The 20,480-nt window shown below is 41.4% G+C and overlaps 1 protein-coding gene across 1 annotated transcript in view; it reads left to right on the forward strand.

Moving 5' to 3' along the window:
• lonp2 (lon peptidase 2, peroxisomal) overlaps positions 1–20,117 on the forward strand; it is a 26,863-nt gene extending 6,746 nt beyond the window's left edge. Inside the window, exons 4-17 of the mRNA XM_020604376.1 lie at positions 5,173–5,304; positions 5,473–5,595; positions 5,682–5,845; positions 6,238–6,332; positions 7,532–7,650; positions 7,806–7,945; positions 8,949–9,090; positions 9,364–9,514; positions 10,723–10,849; positions 16,743–16,882; positions 17,691–17,776; positions 18,175–18,382; positions 18,537–18,727; positions 18,805–20,117. Coding sequence (XP_020460032.1) covers positions 5,173–5,304; positions 5,473–5,595; positions 5,682–5,845; positions 6,238–6,332; positions 7,532–7,650; positions 7,806–7,945; positions 8,949–9,090; positions 9,364–9,514; positions 10,723–10,849; positions 16,743–16,882; positions 17,691–17,776; positions 18,175–18,382; positions 18,537–18,727; positions 18,805–19,035 — 2,049 coding nt within the window. The 3' untranslated portion in view covers positions 19,036–20,117. The remainder of the gene's footprint in view (positions 1–5,172; positions 5,305–5,472; positions 5,596–5,681; positions 5,846–6,237; positions 6,333–7,531; positions 7,651–7,805; positions 7,946–8,948; positions 9,091–9,363; positions 9,515–10,722; positions 10,850–16,742; positions 16,883–17,690; positions 17,777–18,174; positions 18,383–18,536; positions 18,728–18,804) is intronic.
• Positions 20,118–20,480: the final 363 nt, after the last annotated feature.

Here is a 20,480-nt window from a genome sequence, read left to right on the forward strand (position 1 = left end):
AAGCACTCTGACTGATCTACACCTGCAGGACGTTCTCACCCTCTCAGTTAGTCAGCTTCAGCCTGACATTGAGAGGCTGGTCAAAGCCAAAGACCAGCTTCATGTGTCTCACTAATAGTGTCAAACTGCTGCTGTTTGCTGTTAATATGGACATGCATATGGACATAATTTGTGGCTAAATAAAGATTCATTTGCTTTGTATTTGCTTCCTGTTCTTTGTACAAAGAGTGAAATGTTAAATACCTTTATAATAAACACATTTCAATCAGGAAGTGCACCCCCCCTGCTTAAGGACAGGCTCAGTTCCAGATGCTTTTAAAAGAGCAATTGTCCAGCCTCTTCTCAAAAGGCCAAATCTTGACCCTTTGTTCTCTAATTTTAGACCAGTCTAAATGATCTTTTATGTCTAAAGTTCTGGAGAAGATTGTTTTTATCCAACTTGTCTTTTTTGACAGACAATGGCATTGAGGAGCAATTTCAATCTGGTTTTAAATCAAAACATAGTACTGAGTCTGCATTATTAAAAATCAGCAATGATATCCTGTTAGCTAGGGACACCGGGGATTCGGTTTTATTGTGCTTTTAGATCTCACTGCTGCCTTCGATACAGTGGATCATCCATCCATCCATTTTCCTCTGCTTATCCGGAACCGGGTCATGGGGGCAGCAGTCTAAGCAAAGGAGCCCAGACTTCCCTCTCTCCAGACACTTCCTCCAGCTCCTCCTGGTGAATGCCAAGGCGTTCCCAGGCCAGCCAAGAGACATAGTCCCTCCAGCGTGTCCTGGGTCTTCCCCGGGGCCTCCTCCCGGTGGGACATGCCCGGAACACCTCCCTAGGAAGGCGCCCAGGAGGCATCCGAAACAGATGCCCGAGCCACCTCAGCTGGCTCCTCTCGATGTGGAGGAGCAGCCTGTTAATATTGGTGCCTGTTCATCCTCTTCAACAATCCTTTCCTGTGGTGTCCCCCAGGGATCTGTGCTTGGTCCCATTTTGTTCTCACTGTACATGCTTCCATTAGGATCTGTCTTAAGGAAATATGGCCTTTCTTTTCACTATTATGCAGACGACATTCAGATATATTTACCATTGGAGGCAACGAGAGGAATGTCATTACAGCCATTTTTTGACTGTTTGACAGACTTGAAATCATGGCTGGCACTTTTTAAATCTTAATGAAAATAAAACTGAGTGTGTGTTTTTTGGAGACTTGGCGAACTTAACTTCTTTTGACTGGGGTCTGGGCGCTCTGGCTAGTCATCTGAAGTCAACTGTAAAAAACCTAGGCATGATGTTTGATGGTGAGTTAATGTTTGACAAGCAAATTAACTCAGTTGTGAAATCTAGCTTCTTCCACCTCAGGTTGTTAAGTAAAGTCAAGTCATTCCTTTCTTTTAATGATTTTGAGATTGCAATCTTGCAGTCTTCAGATGGTTCAAAATGCTGCTGCTTGTCTTCTGACGAGTACCAGAAAATTTGAGCATATAACCCCGGTACTGGCTTTTCTCCACTGGCTTCCAGTCCATTTTAGAATTGATGTTAAATTGCTGATTTTTGTTTTTATGGCTCTTTATTGTTTTGGGCCCTCTTACCTCACTGAATTAGTGCATTGGCACAAACCTGCAAGGTCCCTCAGATCTTCAAGCCAGTTTCTTTTGGGGGTTCCTAGGGTCAGATATAAACGTGCTTTTACTGTTGCAGCCCATAAATTGTGGAATAGTCTACCTTTTAATGTTAGATCAGCTACTGACCTGACAACTTTTAATTCCTTGCTTAAAACATATTTATTTGCCTTGGCTTTTAATACACAGTAGGGCCTGATGCATTCCTTTTAATCTAATTTATTGAATGTGTGTCACCTGTGTGTCTGAGTTATTGTTTTATTTTTGCACTGAATCTATTTTATTTTAGTTATTTATCATGTGGGCAGCACGGTGAAGCAGTGGTTAGCACCGTTGCCTCACAGTGAGAAGGTTCCTGGTTCGGGTCCCACCTGGGACCTTTCTGTGTGGAGTTTGCATGTTCTCCCTGTGCTTGCGTGGGTTCTCTCCGGGCTTCCTCCCACAGTCCAAAGACATGCAGCTTAGGTTGATTGGTGTCTCTAAAATTGCTCATAGGAGTGCGTGTGCGCGTGCATGTTTGTTCATTTATGTGTTAGCCCTGCGATGGATTGGCGACCTGTCCAGGGTGTACCCCGCCTTTGCCTGATTGCCGGCCGGGATTGGCTCCCGTGACCCCGTTCAGGGACTAAGGGGTAGAAAATGAATGAATATTTATCATGTTTTTATTCTGTCTATGTAAAGTACTTTGGTCAACTAGATGTTGTTTTTAAAGTGCTAAATAAATAAATTTGATTTGATAATAGGAGCTGTTTATGCAGTATGCCAATAAAATATACTTTACTGTACAGATCAGTTGTTTTACTAGAGCACCCCAAGAATCAGTCTGTGGTCCTTCTCACATTGGTGATCCAGTGTGGTCCTTCTGTGAGCCGGTCTTCAATGATATGGGTTATCACTGAAGTCAGTCTCACAGATTTGCAGTATAGTAGAATATGCAGTATATTTGTGCCTCAAAAATTCAGTGCCAGGAAGAGCATTTAAAGATTTTCCTAACCACATAAGAACCTCACACCAGAACTGATTTATATGAATCCAGCTAAACAAATAAGAAAAAAGTTTGAAATGACTCAAAGTTGTTTTGCATATGATCAAAAGTAACTGTGTAGCGCTGCCACTAAAAATTGCTTTCATGATCAGTTAACATTCCCATTATTTTCTCACTTAATCAATTTGTTTTATTTATAAAATGTAAAAAAAAAAATTTTAATGTGAAAAATGCCATTATCATTTTCTCAGAGGCGACTGATTCTTCAGTTCTTTCTTTTGTCCGTCCAATGGTTCAGAACCCAAAGATATTCAGAAAGATGGAAATCCGTTCACTTGAGAAACTGAAGCCAGAGAATGTTTGGCATTTTTGCCTAAAATTCCTGATTCCTGTATACAGTGGGTAAAGTCTCCGTGGCCAGAGATCGGGTCATCGGGGCCCCTGCCTTCGACTGCTGCCCGATCCACTGTGCACCAGCCCCTTATGGATCCTCCTGCAGGGAGGAGGCCCCGGGGAAGACCCAGGACACGCTGGAGGGACTATGTCTCTCGGCTGGCCTGGGAACGGCATTCCCCCAGAGGAGCTAGAGGAAGTGTCTGGAGAGAGGGAAGTCTGGGTATCTTTGCTTAGACTGCTGCCCCCGCAACCTGGTTTCGGATAAGCAGAGGAAAATGCATGGATGGATGGACAGTGGGTAAAATAAGTATTGGACACCACCATTTTTCTCAGTAAATATATTTGTAAAGATGCTGTTGACATGAAATTTTCACAAGATGTCGGTAACAACCCAAGTAATCCATACATACAGAGAAAACAAAACAAATAAGTTCAGAAATTAAGTTGTGTGTAATAAAATGGAATGGCACAGGGAAAAAGTATTGAACACATGAAGAAAGGGAGGTGCAAAAACGCATGGAAAGCCAAGACACCAGCTGAAGTCTATCAGTAATTAGAAAGCAATTGCTCCCCTTGTCAGTGGAAATTAATATCAGCTGGTTCAGTCTCAACTGACGGCCTATAAAAAGGTTTCTCATTACCAAGGTGTTACACAAGAAACATCTCATGATGGGTAAAAGCAAAGAGCGTTCTCAACATTTTTGCAACCTTACTGTTGCAAAGCATACTGTTGGCATTGGAAGGATTTCTAAACTTCTGAATGATCCAGTGAGCACTGTTGGGACCATAATCTGGAAGTGGAAAGAACATAATTTCACAATAAACCGGCCATGACCAGGTGCTACTTACAAGATTTCTGACAGAGGAGTGAAAATAATTATCAGAAGAGTTGTCCAAGAGCTAAGGACCACTTGTGGAGAGCTTCAGAAAGACCTGGAATTAGCAGGTACAATTGTTTCAAAAATAATGCACTCAACCGCTGTGGCCTGTATACTGCGCAAGACTCCATTGCTGAAGAAAAAGCATGTTGAAGCTCATTTTAAAGTTTGCTGTATAATATTTAGACAAGCCTGTGAAATACTGGGAGAATATAGTCTGGTCAGATGAGACCAAGATTGAACTCTTTGGATGCCATAATACACACCATGTTTGGAGGTCAAATGGCACTGCACATCACCCCAAAAACACCATACCAACAGTGAAGTTTGGAGGTGGGAACATCATAGTGTGGGCCTGTTTTTCAGCATACAGCACTGGCAGACTTCATATAATTCAAGGAAGGTTTAATGGACAAATGTACCGAGACATTCTTGATAAAATCTGCTGTTACCTACCAGGTTGATGAAGATGAAATGAGGGTAGACATTTCAGCAAGACAATGATCCTAAACACACAGCCAGGGAAACTCAATTGGTTTCAGAGAAAGAAAATGAAGCTGCTAGAATGGCCCAGCCAATCACCTAACTTCAAACAGAAAATCTATGGAAAGAACTAAATAACAAAGTTCATAGAAGAAGCCCACAGAACCTTCGAGATTTGAAGACTATTTGTGTGGAAGAATGGGCCAAAATCACACCTGAGCAATGCATGTGACTAGTTTCTCCATACAGGCTTTTGTACAAAGTATTAAATAAATTTCAGTAAGCGTGTTCAGTACTCTTTCCTGTCATTCCATTTTATTACACATAACTTAATTTTTGAACTTATTTGTTTTGTTTTCTTTGTATGTATTGATTGCTTGGGTTATCGACATCTGAAAATTTCATGTCAACAGTACCTGTGATGTGTTCAATACTTATTTTACCCAGTGTATAGTGATTGATATATCTGGTTGAATGAAAGGACATTAGAGAGACAAAGTTATGCTTTTCTAGTATAATATATTTATACTGTGCAATGTGTTGGGACACAATCTTCCTTCAGGATGACTAAAGCTCAACATTTTGCAATTCTGTAGCACTTATTGTCAGACCCAATAATCAAAGAACTTGGCAGCTCATTTATCATTTAATCAAAAGGAATAGGAAGGATTCATTTCTGTCTTTGCATTCACAGTCACACCATAGTTAGTTTAACTCTCACCAGGTTTGAAAACATGCTTAATTGCATCTGATGCCCCTGTATTCTCCCTGTGTGTGTGTGTGTGTGTGTGTGTGTGTGTGTGTATGTAGTTGTTGGGTATGTTGGACATGTCTGTTCCAGTAGTGGCCAAGTTCAGACGTTTGTTGGACAGTCTGCCCAGGGAAACGCTGCCTGATGTGGTGGCCTCCATGCTCCGAACCTCAAACAAGGAGAAACTACAGGTGAAGTGGTTGTTGGGCCTGTAACGGCTACAGTTCACTAAAACAATTACAGGATGTGACAAAGTTGGAAGAAAAGTCAGCTTAAAGCCACTGTGTGAAACATTTTAATGTAATTCGTTAAACCAACCACTGTAAAGAACAGCCCCCCTTGTACCTTGCTGTGTGAAGGTGCTGGATGCAGTGAGCTTGGAGGAGCGATTTAAGAAGGCACTGCCCATGCTGACCAGACAGATAGAGGGCCTGAAACTGCTGCAGAAAACCAGGAAGATGGGTCCTGATGCTGAGAAGAGGGTAACAAACATTTGCAGTTCTCCTTTTCCTACCAGTGCTGTCTGTGTTTATAAGGCTGTTCACATCTCAGTCTTCTGTCCTTTCAGGTTTTATCGGTGCGCAAAGGTGGTGTGTTCCCAGGCCGCCAGTTCAGTCTAGATGAAGAGGATGAAGATGACAATGAAGATGACACTGCAGCCTTGGAGAGGAAGGTTCAGGGGGCCAACATGCCTGAAGCTGCTCTCAGAGTTTGCCTTAAAGAACTTAAGAGGTAAACTTTGACCCTGATTTATACCAAATCTTGTTTTATAAACTGTAGTCCTTCCTAATTATCTCTGGAAAAGATTTGGTTTGGACAGTTAAAAATCTGTCTTTATTTGCAGTAGCTGTCTTGGTTAAATTGTAGCTTTGACTGCATAATACAAACATGAAACATGATCCTACTTTTATGCATCAGATTTGATCAGAAACTTAATTTTATCTAAAAACCCTTTTGTGAGAACATGGGTTCATTCTGTTTTACCCTCAGTACTCTTTGGTCTTTTAGAATCATTACTCTGATGTGACTTTTTCCAGAATATGTGGCACTTCTTCTTCACTGTTCTATGTTTATTGACAAGTCTTGGTCAACAGTAACAGTTTATCTCATTCATCTGTATTCAGATTGAAGAAGATGCCTCAATCCATGCCTGAGTACGCCCTGACCAGAAACTACTTGGATCTGATGGTGGAGCTGCCATGGAGTAAAAGCACCAAAGGTAAATAAAGACACAGGTGACCTTTAGCAGAGTCCAGGTCTGCAGATTTTCAGAATGTTTTTTTTATTATTATTATTATTATTTTTACACTTTTCATTGGCCTAAGCTAATAGCTTTTCTCTGCCTCATGTTGTGCTGCCTGTGGGAGGTTTCTGTTGTCTGTGGAGACACTGTATTTCCCTGAGGAATTGGTAGAGAGCAGAACAGCGCTAAAATCAGAGTGAATATTGGGATTATATTTATCAGGTGGACAGAGGCATGACTCCAAATGAAGCTAATGTTGCTCCCTAGCTACTAGATGTGTCACTTGGCAGCTGTTTGTTTGCACATCAGCTGTTACAACCTTAAGATGGTATTAAATGTCAGTGTTGTTTACAGCTTGTCTTGCTGCAAACAAGTGGCCAAAAAGTCAAGCAATGCAGCTTGTTATAAAGACATTTGTCATTTAAAGTGTAACATTTTCCTGGTTTTTTGGTTTTCTGTCTTGTATCAAGTCAAACAGACCAACAACCAAAAGTCTGAAATTATAAGCATTTTCACATTTCAGTTTTGTGATTTTTTTTTTTTTTTTACTGATTTATTTAACTAATAAATTCTCTGTATAATTATTACATATACTAGTAGCTTATTAAAACTTGTTTTAGTCTACTGTATGAGAAAAGCTCTTAAACAGACCTAGTCACATCATTTGTGTCCAAATGTGAACCCATGTAAATTCCAAGATGATCATCTTTCCTAGACAGAAAATACAGTGTACCATACATAGATATAATGTTTGTGTGGTGGCCAGCCACAATATCAGAGGAATGCTGCCAGTAGATTTCACTGACACAATAGCACTCACACTGTTTTGTTTGCTTCTGCTGCTAACCACAGTCTGCCCATATAGGAAACTGCAGCATATCAGCGGAGACTCCAGCATGTCAGGACAGGGTTCTCTCAGTGACAGGGTCAGAGGTCATAGCTCAGGCTTTTACTGCAAAAAAATATCAAAAGCATTTCTTTATCAACCACTTTGGAAAGAATGTCTCTGATGGACTGCCAAACTTTGCTGAGCTACCCATGGGACCTTTCTCTAAAACCTTCCAGCAAGCTCTTGTTTTTTACTGCCCTCTGGTTTTTCTCACTTGTTTCTTTCGCTCATTAAATTAAATTTTTTTTTATTTTTATGGTCCAACCATCTCATCCACACTCTTCAGACTGCTTAGACATTGGAGCTGCTCGTACTCTGTTGGACAGTGATCACTATGCCATGGACAAGCTGAAGAGACGTGTGCTGGAGTACCTGGCTGTTAGACAGCTGAAGACGTCACTGAAGGTGCTTGTTCTAGATCCACTGAATGTATATAGACAAAAAGCTGCTCTGTATTTTATGAGTGTAGAATTTTAAAAACAATTAACAGGCAGTTCTTGAGTGTGTCACATTTAATTCATTATTATAAAATAAATGTATATTTATTACTGTGTCTTTAGGGCCCCATACTCTGCTTTGTGGGGCCCCCAGGAGTTGGTAAAACCAGTGTGGGACGTTCTATTGCCAAGACTCTGGGCAGAGAGTTTCACCGCATCGCTTTAGGGGGCGTGTGTGACCAGTCGGACATCAGAGGACACAGGTAAGCTCCTATAATAGTAAATCTAATGAAGTGTAATAGCACATGTTTTAAGACCGCAGCATAGATAGTGACTGTTCTGGAGCAGGCGGGAGGATTTCCCTTTATTATAGTGGAGCACACATGTAGACATAAGGCAAGCGTAGTTACATGTACATATACATATATCCTGAAACCTCTCAAAGATAAAATTTTATGGACAGCACTTCAATTAGAAGTGATTCATTTGTTGAAAGTGTGATATTTACTGGACCAGCAATTGGTTCTTTGTTCTTAAGATGTGTAAAATATTATTTTTCATAGTGAAACCTGCTGCTTCTGAATGAAACAGGTGCTCATGAGTAAAATGTGGACTCCATTTCAGACATGACTGAGCATCACAGTGATAAAAACCAAGAAGCTCATTTTGAAAAATAACCTTAAATTCTTTCTTTAAAGACCCCTGTTAAGGCAGCATGGTGACATATTGGTTAGCACTGTTGCCTCACAGCAAGAAGGTTCCGGGTTTGAGTCCGGGCCAACCCAGTGCCTTTCTGTGTGGAGTTTGCATGTTCTTCCTGTGCCTGCATGGATTCTCTTCGGGTACTCCAGCTTCTTCCCACAGTCCAAAGACATGCAGTTTAGGTTGACTGGCAACTTTAAATTGCCTGTAGGAGTGAGTGTAGGTGTATGTGGTTGTTTGTCTACATGTCAGCTCTGTGATAGACTGGTGACCTATCCAGGGTGGACTCCGCAGTGGCTATGTTTTGTCATCATCTTTTTCGTTCCAGAAACTTCACATTTCACACTTCTGGCTCACGTTAGGTAATATGTCATGGCAAGCATTGTTTTTCATTTATTTCTGTCAAAGTATTATTACTGTTGTGATAATTCTTTGCCAGTTGCACTTTACATGCACCTTTCTGTTATCAACAAGTAAAGTTGTTTGTGAGCTTTCAGTTTGTTTCAAAGGAAAGGAAACATTTACACAATCGTCCACTAGTTCAAATTCTACCTGTGTCTCTAGACGTACATATGTAGGGAGCATGCCTGGTCGCATCATCAATGGTTTGAAGACAGTGGGTGTCAATAATCCGGTCTTCCTCCTTGATGAGGTGGATAAACTGGGGAAGAGCCTGCAAGGTGACCCTGCAGCTGCACTGCTAGAGGTCAGTCTGTTTCTTAGATTGCTTGAGTAGCAGGGTGTGATGTCATCAGTGCATATTAATTCCCTTAACAAAACCTTAACCTGTACATACTCTGAATTGAACCTGTCAGTTTTGCTGAACTTGCTTGTGAGCATTTATTCTGATTTTAAATGATTGTCTGCTTCTGTTTGCTAATGCATTCATGCCAAACTTCCAAGCTAAGTTAAATGTGGTCAGATTAAACACTAAAAATATACACACACACACTGAAACAGTCCCCGCATGTTCCTTTAGGTCCTGGACCCAGAACAAAACCACAGCTTCACAGATCATTACCTCAACGTAGCCTTTGACCTCTCCCAAGTGCTGTTTATTGCCACTGCAAACACCACAGCGACCATCCCCCCGGCCCTGCTGGACAGGATGGAGGTTCTGCAAGTACCAGGTGGGTGCAGGTGCAGAGGAGTCATTTCCATAGTTTCCTGTTGATGTTGAGGCCAAACTCTCGCTTGGGTGACAGAACTAGTCCCACGCAGAGAGCATCTCTGTGGTTGAATTCACCTCCTCAGGATCATCTGTCACTGCCGCAGTCAGATGCAGTTTGTTACCAATAATGTATTAACAGTGAGTTATTAATATTAGACAAATACATTTAAAAAATAAGTAATGGCTTTTTTCAAGGTGACAGTGATTTGTTACTCATTCTCACAATGTATTCCATGTTCATTGCACCAACTGCACATTTTACATGTGGTTGTATAGTTGTCCAAATCTTGAAGTTTTATGAACCATATGGCACCAGTTTGATCACCACAGCTGGTTAGCTGAACTACTGGTCATCCCCAGAGATTTTTAACAGTCAGAACCATAGGCATAACCATGTGTTTCAGTCCAAAAGCAAGAGTGTTGGGGCAAGAAGGACAAATGAACTGTAGATAACTTTTATTACTTCCAATATTGAGGGTAGATGAAGAATTTATGATATACAAGTTACTGTATTAAACATGCTAAACCTCTATGTCCTCCCAAGCTGCTGAACTCAACCAGTAATAGTATCCTGCAGTTTCAGTTCTTACTGCTACATTATCATTTTGAGGAAATCAATATGGCTATTTTTACATACTAACATGTTTTACAGGCTGTGTACCACTGCATAGGTAATAAAAGTTGTATAAAGTCATTTGTGGAGCCAGAAAAGGCTGCATAAAATTAGATAAAGCCACTAAAGTGATGTCACTTGAATCAACATCAGGTACAGCTAAAGACAAAAAGTCTGAATATGAAGAAAAAAAAAATCTGAGGATGTGGAGATAGAAGTGAGTTTACAGACTTCTATAGCCTGCTTCACACCAATCTTTGGAGCTGGAGACCTTTACTAGTATAACACAGCCAACTCTTCAACTGAACTGTTGACAGTCATGTTACATTGTGGGTAATGTAGGCTCCAGATATTGACTGCAAGAGGAATGTGTGTAATGAAAGACAATATACTGTATCTGGTTCTGATGCATCTGGTTTTTGAAACTGTCAATTGTGAGTCTGACAATGTTATAAGAGTGTAATACTAAAAATGTGGAGCATTTGTTTAATTCAGTGATATGAATTGCTACTATGACGGAATGATGTCCAAGTCTGTGTATACACATGTTCTAGGCTACACCCAGGAGGAGAAGGTGGAGATAGCTCATCGTCACCTGATCCCAAATCAGCTGGAGCAGCATGGATTAACGCCACAACAGCTGCAAATACCACAGGACACCACACAGGATATAATCAGCAGGTAAGCACACATGCAATACAATTTGTGGGAGCACAGAACCAACTAAACCTAAGGCAAACTTAATAATAGTGGGGCACAGCCACTTATTTGCAACTCGTTATAAGTAAATGGATTTAATGAACAACGGTTAGTAACTTTTTATCTATATATTTTATCCATTTTTAAAGGGTAAGGCCAAATCCCAGACACTAAAACCAACAATGAATGTTGTGTACTCACTTGCACTACACAGTGTCGACAGAGCAGATATCACATGCATGTGCAGTTGACTCCTTACTGCAGAGACTGTGAAAGGCAGTGGCTGTTCTTGGTCCTTGGAGGGCTTTGAAAGAAGATGAGCTTCACCATGTTTTGTGGGGAAGAAATGTGTCTCCCAGTGTGGCTTACTGGTGTGTTTTTAATAGGACTGAAATTCAGGTTTATGGCACAGGTGAATAAGCTAACTAAACCAGGTTCTGGAACCACAGGCGTTGTGGTAAGTACATGAAATTCATTGTTGGTTTTGTAGAAAATAACCAAAACATAGAAAATCACCATGATGTTTGGGAGATCTTTGGAGCCATCGGTGTGAGTTGGCGGTGCAGATGGCTGCCTCAGTTCTGTACCAGAAACAAATTCCTTGTGTATGTAACATACTTGGCCAAATAAAGGTGATTATCCTTATCCTATTTTTTTTCTTGCAGTGTTGTGTAAGAAGATATAGTAGATATTATACAGTAATTACAAAGCTACAGCCTGCAGCTGGTATGCTTAGCTTGGCATCACGACTGGAAGAGGGAACAGCTACCCTGGCATCTGCAAGCACCTGTAAAGCTCAGTTTATTAACATGTTTGTGGTTTGATTCTGGGTTATGGTCTGGACTTGTCTTTGCCTTTTATCTGCTGGTTGCACTAGACTCTAGGAATATGTAGGGTCATAATGAGTTTGGAAGGGCAAGTAGAACTATTTAACTGAAGCCAGAAATTCAAGGATGGTGGCACAAAAGTGCAGTCATCACAAGGGCAGGTTGCGCACACATAGCCATTTTAGCTTTGGTTTGGCCTCAGAATCAGTATCTTACAGTACAAGGCCTTGAAAAGGGAAGCTTTGTCCTCTTATGAGACCCCTGTGAGTGGTCACACTTACTGCCCTTTACACCTAACCTCAATCTGTGTATTATATAATGTACTCTGCACCTTGTCGTCTTCTGTTTCTTCTTCTTCTTTCGGCTGTTCCCATTAGGCGTCGCCACAGCGAATCATCTGTTTCCACCTAACTCTATCCTCGGCATCCTCTACTCTCACACCAGTTAACTTCATGTCCTCTTTGGAACAGAAGTATTTGAACACCCTGCAATTTTGCAAGTTCTCCCACTTAGAAATCATGGAGAGGTCTGAAATTCACATTGTAGGTGCAATCCCACTCTGAGAGACAGAATTAAAAAAAAAAAATTCAGGAAATCACATTGTATGATTTTTAAAGAATTTATTTGTCTTGCACTGCTGAACATAAGTATTTGAACACCTGAGAAACAGCAAGAATTCTGGCTCTCAAAGACCTGTTACTGTGCCTTGAAAAAGTCCACCTCTACTCCACTCATTAATCTAAATTAGTAGCACCTGTCTGAACTCTTTAAAGACACCTGTCCACCCCACAGTCAGTCAGACGCCAACTACTACCATGGGCAAGACCAAAGAGCTGTCAAAAGACACCAGAGACAAAATTGTGGACCTCCACAAGGCTGGAAAGGGCTACAGGGCAATTGCCAAGCAGCTTGGTGAAAATAGATCAACTGTTGGAGCAATTGTTAGAAAATGGAAGAGGCTAAAGACGACTGTCAGTCTCCCTCGGACTCGGGCGCCATGCAAGATCTCACCTCGTGGGGTATCACTGATGATAAGAAAGGTGAGGAATCAGCCCAGAACTACAAGGAAGGAGCTGGTCAATGACATGAAGAGAGCTGGGACCACAGTTTCAAAGGTCACTGTAGGTAGAACACTACGCCGTCATGGTTTCAAATCATGCATTGCACGGAAGGTTCCCCTGCTCAAGTCATCACATGTCCAGGCCCGTCTGAAGTTGGCCAAAGACCATCTGGATGATCCAGAGGAGGCATGGGAGAAAGTCATGTGGTCAGATGAGACCAAAGTAGAACTTTTTGGTCTAAACTTCACTCGTCGTGTTTGGAGGAAAAAGAAGGATGAGTTGCATCCCAAGAACACCATCCCTACTGTGAAGCATGGGGGTGGTAACATCATGCTTTGGGGGTGCTTTTCTGCGAAGGGGACAGGACGTCTGCACTGTATTAAGGAGAGGATGAATGGGGCCATTTATTGTGAGATTTTGAGCAACAACCTCCTTCCCTCAATCAGAGCATTGAAGATGGGTCGTGGCTCATGACAACGACTCAAAGCACACAGCCAGGATAACCAAGGAGTGGCTCCGTAAGAAGCATATTAAGGTTCTGGAGTGGCCTACCCTCAGGACAAATTTGTCCTATGGCTCACATAAGGGTGTAAAATTATTATAAATTCATAATTTTTTCCACTTTAAATGAGCCAATCATTTAAAACTACTCCTGCCTGAAATATACATATTAAACATGAATTATATTTTTGGAATTTTTAACCCTTTCTATGCCAGTATGTTTACATAACTCCATTGTTTTTTATGGAAAAAAAACAAACTAAGATATTTTCCAAAAAATACATTTCAACCAGTATTTGATTATTATTATTATTACTACTAGGCCCTGAGATGGGTCAATGGTTGGTAGCAACACTGATTTGGATGCATTTTTTAATTTTATGCAGTAGCAGAATTACAATATCACTGTACACTGATTACCCTCGGGACAAATTTGTCCCACTTCCCAAAAACAACTGTAAAAATATATATTATTATTACCCTGTTGTGTTCTAAAAATAAATTTCAAATGCAAGATCAGTTTGAACCAGAAAACACTTATTTTACAAAGATGAACACTAAATATTGAACACTAACACCTCACTCTCCTGCTCCTGAGCAAGGGCTGCAGATCCACATGCTGTGGTCCTTGCACAGGAACCTCTCACATTTGCAGCATACATGTCCTGCTTTTCTCTTGTCTTTACAAAAGAAACATGGCTTTCTGCCCTTGGTTTGCTGTGAGAAGGGCCTGCAGCAGCAGCAACACCCTGAAGGTCGGTCACCACATAGTGTTTTTAATGGGTTTAAATGGGGACAAATTTGTCCCGAAGATCAAAAGTGTGAGTATTTTTGTAGTTTTGTCATTTTAGGCTAATTTAAGGAAGTGAGACCACAATTTTTAAGTTTTTAAAAAATAAATATCCTGTAGCAAATTTGAGCTACATTCATTCAGCACAGCTAAAATGGCTTGAAAAAGAAAAATGCAAAACCCAAATTTGTCCCTGAAGAACTCTTAAAGTACCGTAGTTAAAAGTAGCTACAACAGTAAAATGCTGCTAACACATTGATGCATCAGTGGGTCATTGTTACTTCTAATAATAACACGAGTCACAAAACAAGTAATTCCTATGGATGAAATGCAGGTGCTAATACAAGTGTACTTGTTATATGCATGACTTTTCCCTGTAATGGAGTGTTTACTGTGTTGGTACTGAAGTGATGGGAGCTGCGGGAGTCTGGACATGTGACCCTCCACACAGGAAGAAGAGTCAAGTAATGAGTCAGAGTAGTCCACACGAGTCTCTGACGCCTCCTGCATCCAGACAGCAGTAGCATGCCGTGCGGCGCTGTGCTCGGCCTGTGCCAGTATGAAACCAACAAACTGGTCCGGCTCGGCTCTCTGAAGTGGAGTCTGAACGCAGCCATCCTACTGTTTATCTGGTGAGTGGACGTACGGGCTTTCAGCCCCCGCATCTGCGCTGCAGGCTCGGGGAGCGGCCGGCATGGCTCACCGTCACAAGTCCCGTTAGAGCGGGATACAACCGGATAGAGAGGGCTGTAGCCAAAAACATATTGACCGATCATTGATAAGGCGGTTTGTGTACTCCTACCTCCACTCTTATATGTAACTCTATGTTCCTCCCTCTTCTGGAAATAGGTGTTAACTACAGCCATTTCCATCCTCTTAGCAAAGTCCACCACCGTCTGTCCTTCTAGGTTCCTTCCCTTAACACCAAACCTGCCCATCACCTCCTCATCACCTTTGTTCCCTTCACCAACATGCCCGTTGAAGTCTGCCCCAATCACCACTCTCTCCCCTCTGGGAATACTCTCCATCACCTCATCTAACTCACTCCAGAATCTCTCCTCCTCTTCTAACTCACTTGTGGAGCATAACCACTGACTACATTCAACATTGCCCCTTCAATTTCCAACTTCAAACTGATCACCCTGTCTGACACTCTTTTCACCTCTAAAACATAGCTTGCTGCAGGGTTGTTTGTGGCCACAAGGGGGCACTCTGAGGCCAACCAGGGTACACTGATGTCAGTCGTACTCTGGTCATGCAAGAGGCCAGTCACGTGATTACATTAGCGTTCTTCAGTGCCATCAGATGGATTGCATTTAAGTTGGTTGAGCATTACTCAGACACTGGTCACATTTGTTGTGTACATGGTGATTTAAATGTGTACTTTGTGGTAAAATAAACATTTCTTATATATATCTGTAGATAGATTAGGTAGATTTTTAGACTGCCGTTTCCTGCAGCTCCTACTGAAACAATGGTCAAAATTGGGGAAAAAACTTTCAGTTCACTTTCACACTTTCAGATGTGAATGGATAATATACCACATTCACTGCGGAGACACTACTACAGAGGAGCAGAGCACTTGGCCAGCTGGCAGCTCACACCTGAAACTTGTTAATTTTTTAAATTAATAATAATTTTGTCAGTCGACCAATTGATTTATCACATGACGTTTCCAGTACTAGAGTGATTTAAAATTTTCATCCTTGTACATACAGTCCACAAAACAGCCTGATCAAGCTGATCTGCATATTTAAAAAGGTGTGTTGATTGTTTGTTGTGTCTTGTTGCTTTTCTTTCTTTTCTCTCTCCTCTATCCACTCAACCCAACCGGTTGAGGCAGAAGGCTGCCCACCAAGAGCCGGAGTCTGTCAGGCTTCTTACATTAAAAGGAGTTTTTCCTCCCCACTGTTTCCAAGTGCTTGCTCAAGGGGGATTTGTTGGGGTTTCATCTATAATGATAGTGATAATAGTAAGGTCTAGACCTTACTTTGTAAAGCTGTGCTGAGATGACTTTTTAGGTGATGTGGTACTATACAAATAGAATTGAATTGTAAACATGTAGCCACTGATCCTGAGGCTTCTGCTCCTTTCAGATGGTGAGCAGTATGCTACTGTCAGAGCCTCTCCACAGCACTAGCAGTCTGGTTACTATAGAAACAGCCAATAGCGCTCAGCTTGCTGTTTATCCTTCGAGGGATACTCCTGATTTTACTTGCCTGATTTAAAAAAAACAAAACAAATGAAATACTGTACATACACAGTAGGAGAGGTCTGAGACGTAACAAGAGTAGAAGATTCAGCAGAAACCAGGCAGGTTAACTGCCACCCTTTAGACACCATCTTATTTATAATGTCAGACTGTTAGATGTTTAAATCACATTCATTTTGTTATTTATTGTCCTTTTCCTACGTCTCTGATTTGTTCATTCATGGCACACATTTCTTTCATAGCACTTAATACAAATCCTCAGAATTTTCTCGCTCGTAAGAGACACTACAGTTACAGGTCAAGCTGAGGTGATCTGCTTCTGACTGTTAATGGCTGCTTGTTTAAAATGGCTGTTGTACTTGCTGTGTCCTCTGACACACACTGGTGTGCATGTACACAATGATAGCTTATACAACTCCCAGCAGCATTACCAGTGAAACCTTATCTCCACATCATTTTATTTGCCTATTGATCGTTGCTGTAGGTACACCCGTGAGGCAGGTGTTCGCTCCCTAGAGAGGAAGATAGGAGCTATCTGTCGAGCTGTGGCTGTAAAGGTCGCCGAAGGTCACAGAGTCACCAAGAGAGATGCCCTGACCCCCAAGGGCCAAACACAGCAGGGAGGTAAAAGCCACAGTGCTCTGTGTTCTGTCTGTCACTGTGGGGGATGTGGTATTAAAGCTGGATTTGTAGTTAATGCAAAGGGTTAAAAGTCCTGCTGTAGCTACCTACAGCAAATGTTTTGGTAGATGAGAGTTGGATTTCAGAAGCTGAAATGAATTAATGGTCCTTCAGTAGTTCAGCACTCGTGAGACATCTCTTGCTCGTATCCATGGCTACGCTGTAACTGCATCAATGGTAACTTCAAATCCAGTGAGACTGCTGTCCACCTGATAACCAGCAACCAGACAAACCTTGTCATAGAAAGACAGCACTGGTAACATTGGCTCTGTTCATTTAACTGACATAACAATATTTGAATGGAAATTAACTAAATACTAACTATATTAACTAAATAGACCAGACATGCTCTAAAATTAGTCTGGACTCAGAAATAAGAGACGGAGATAAGTAGAAGACATCAGCCGTTGTTTTGTTCCTCTTTATGGAAAGCCCTGTGTGCTGCCAGGTAATTAATGTCACAGACACTGAGAACAAACACTGTTGTGTGTATGCAAATTAGCTTTTAACAGATGTTATGCTGCTTAGTGAATGAGGTGTTACTCATGTTGTAGGGACCTAAACCTGTAGCAAGTCTTCACAATGTAATTTCTTACATTTTAGAGTGATGACTTGTTTTAAGGTTAGGTATAAGGGTTAGAGCTAGGCAAGTACTGGTTATGGTTAGGGTAAGTCTTCAGGAAATGAACTCAAGTCTACTGTATGTAATGTCCCCAGAAGTGATTGAAACACTGTGTTTATGTATGTTCAGATAAGGCAACGCCTCCAGAGATGCCCATAGTGATCGACCACATTGCCCTGAAAGACATCCTGGGACCTCCAGTGTTTGAAATGGAGGTAAGCAGGACTCCAGCAAAGAGAGGAAGAGCTGGGTTGGGCAGAGTAGCAGCTGTAGTCATTATAATCCACAAACTGTCAATTACATTTATTCCCAATTATTTTTTTCTGAGTCTGTTTGAACTTACTGGATAGCTCATGAATTTACATGTAGCATGTTCTCCTCCCCTCACACTTGTCTCACTCTCATCATACCTTTTTGTAAGATAGGTTTCTCCCTGTTGACATCAAAAAATACAGGCTAAAAAGTCAAAACTTGTCACAAAGGTTGGCGGCTGTTGTGGATATCTGTACATGGGTATCCACTGAAACCACTGAGCTATGCAGGGCAGCCCGTGTCTTTTATTTTCACTTGTCCCCCCCCTCCCCAAGATGCACTTGTTTTTGTTCATTGGAAGGTGTCCGAGCGGCTCACCCTGCCTGGTGTAGCCTTGGGCCTAGCCTGGACCCCCCTTGGTGGGGAGATCATGTTTGTGGAGGCCAGCCGGATGGAGGGAGAAGGTCAGCTCACTCTGACCGGTCAGCTGGGAGACATTATGAAGGAATCAGCCCACCTGGCCATCAGCTGGCTCAGAGCAAATGCCAAAACCTACCAACTCACAAACAGTAAGTGCTCTCATAAATATGTACTGTATTTAGGTATATATATATATGTATATACTGTACTATACATTGTTTACAAGTACACAAGTAATCTATAGTAAGGATATGTTGTAAAAGACCAATATGTCAACACAAACTGTGTTGTGTGTTTGGGCAGTGGTTGGGGGGCCAGATCCATTAGAAGGGACAGACATCCACCTCCACTTCCCTGCTGGAGCTGTCACCAAGGATGGCCCCTCTGCTGGCGTTACCATAGTAACCTGCCTAGCCTCGCTGTTTAGTGGCCGATTGGTCAGATCAGATGTTGCCATGACAGGAGAGATTACATTAAGAGGGCTGGTTCTGCCGGTGAGTTATCCCATTCAACACACAATAAGATACCAAATCCACAGTTTTAAGTAACTGGATTGGTGCATCTTCCACAGGTGGGTGGGATCAAAGACAAGATTTTGGCTGCCCACAGGGCAGGAGTGAAGTGCATCATCCTCCCAAAACGTAACGAGAAAGACCTGGGGGAGATCCCAGCCAAGGTCCGAGCTGAGCTCAACTTTGTCACCATTGGAAACCTGGACGAGGTGCTGAATGCCGCCTTCGATGGAGGGTTTCCAGGGACAACCAGTGAGCACGTGCACCCTCAGCTCAGCAGCAAACTGTAGCACACTGATGAAGCGCTCACAGTGATAGCGTGATGTGTAGAAAGTATTCCTGATAATTTCAAAATGAGTGTCTCAACTTTAACTCAGTCTGTTTTTCCCTAAGCTGCAGTTACAGGTTAGTACACACAGCTGTAATCCTTCATGTCATGTTATTGTCTAGCTTTTCATGTTCAGATTATTTTCATATTGAAGATCATTTCAGATTAATAAAGCTAGTTTGCAGTCACATCCTGTTAGAGAATTCCATTTACATGGACAGTGCACAGTGACTCCATGTTATATGAAGGCTTCATTATTAATACATATTAGTTCAGACCAACTAGTTGAGCAGATCCAGTGTACATTACTGCTGTAGCCAAGTCAAGTGGACACTAGTGATCAGCTAAAGCTCTAATACCTTGACTTTCACAGTTGGTGGTGGGGTCAGGGTGAGATGGTTTGTGTATGTGATAGTGGAACAGAGAAGATGCACTGCGCCCTGAATGGATGGCTGTGGGCAGTCACATATTGTAATTTGGAGAACGTTTGAATTCAGCTAACCAGTGGATATTTTCTGAGCTCTTGTAAAGTATTAGCTGTACAAATTTGATCTCAACTAGCAAAAGACTACACTTGATAATATGCATCATGTAGGGTTATTTTGTCCTGTTGAGGGATGGATAAATATTTCATTGGCCAAATATTCTTATGATGTCTAACTGCAAAATGCCATTAGTCTTACATAGTGAATCATACACAAAATGCATGGAATCCTGTGTCTTTTGGCCAAGCTGATATTACAGTGAGAGAGAGACAATGTTGTGAAAGGTAACCACACAAGTCATAACCATAACTGTATAAATCTGTGAATAATAGTTAAAAAAAAATAAAATAGTCTTATGAAGCATTAAATTTGTTTGTATTTTCGTTTAACCTCCAGTCACTTGGTAGTAAAGGGAAAAATTTGCTTTGTTAAAGTTTTAGTCATGGCAGCTTGCTGCTGAGAAGAAACCTGTTGCAGAGGTATGGTATTGCCCTTAATATCAATCCTCTTGTCAATGTTACCTTTCTTAATCTGGTAATGTTTTGTTTTTTTTTTTTTTTTTTTTTGTTTTTTTTTTGGTCTCTACAAACACACAACAAATAATATATTAGGCTCTAAGCTTCTTCCTTAATGTGGAAACTACTCAAAGGTCATTGAGGACCTTTTTTTCATTCTTGACCAATCTCCCCACACTGACATGAATGCTCAGATACGCCAATAATTGGCAATCGGGTGAATATTAATCCAGTCATCCATTTCCCTGTCCAACACATTGTGAAATAAAAGTAAAATCATCCCTACAATTGTGGGCCTGATTACCTTGAAATGATAAATTGCTGTTTTTTTTTTTTGATCATTTGCAGGAAAAGTCACAGTTAAGTGATTAATTCATTTAAGTGTATACATTCTTTCCTGAGAACGA

This window comes from Monopterus albus, unplaced genomic scaffold (assembly GCF_001952655.1).
Source record: "Monopterus albus unplaced genomic scaffold, M_albus_1.0 scaffold65.1, whole genome shotgun sequence".
Classification (NCBI taxonomy): Eukaryota; Metazoa; Chordata; class Actinopteri; order Synbranchiformes; family Synbranchidae; genus Monopterus; species Monopterus albus.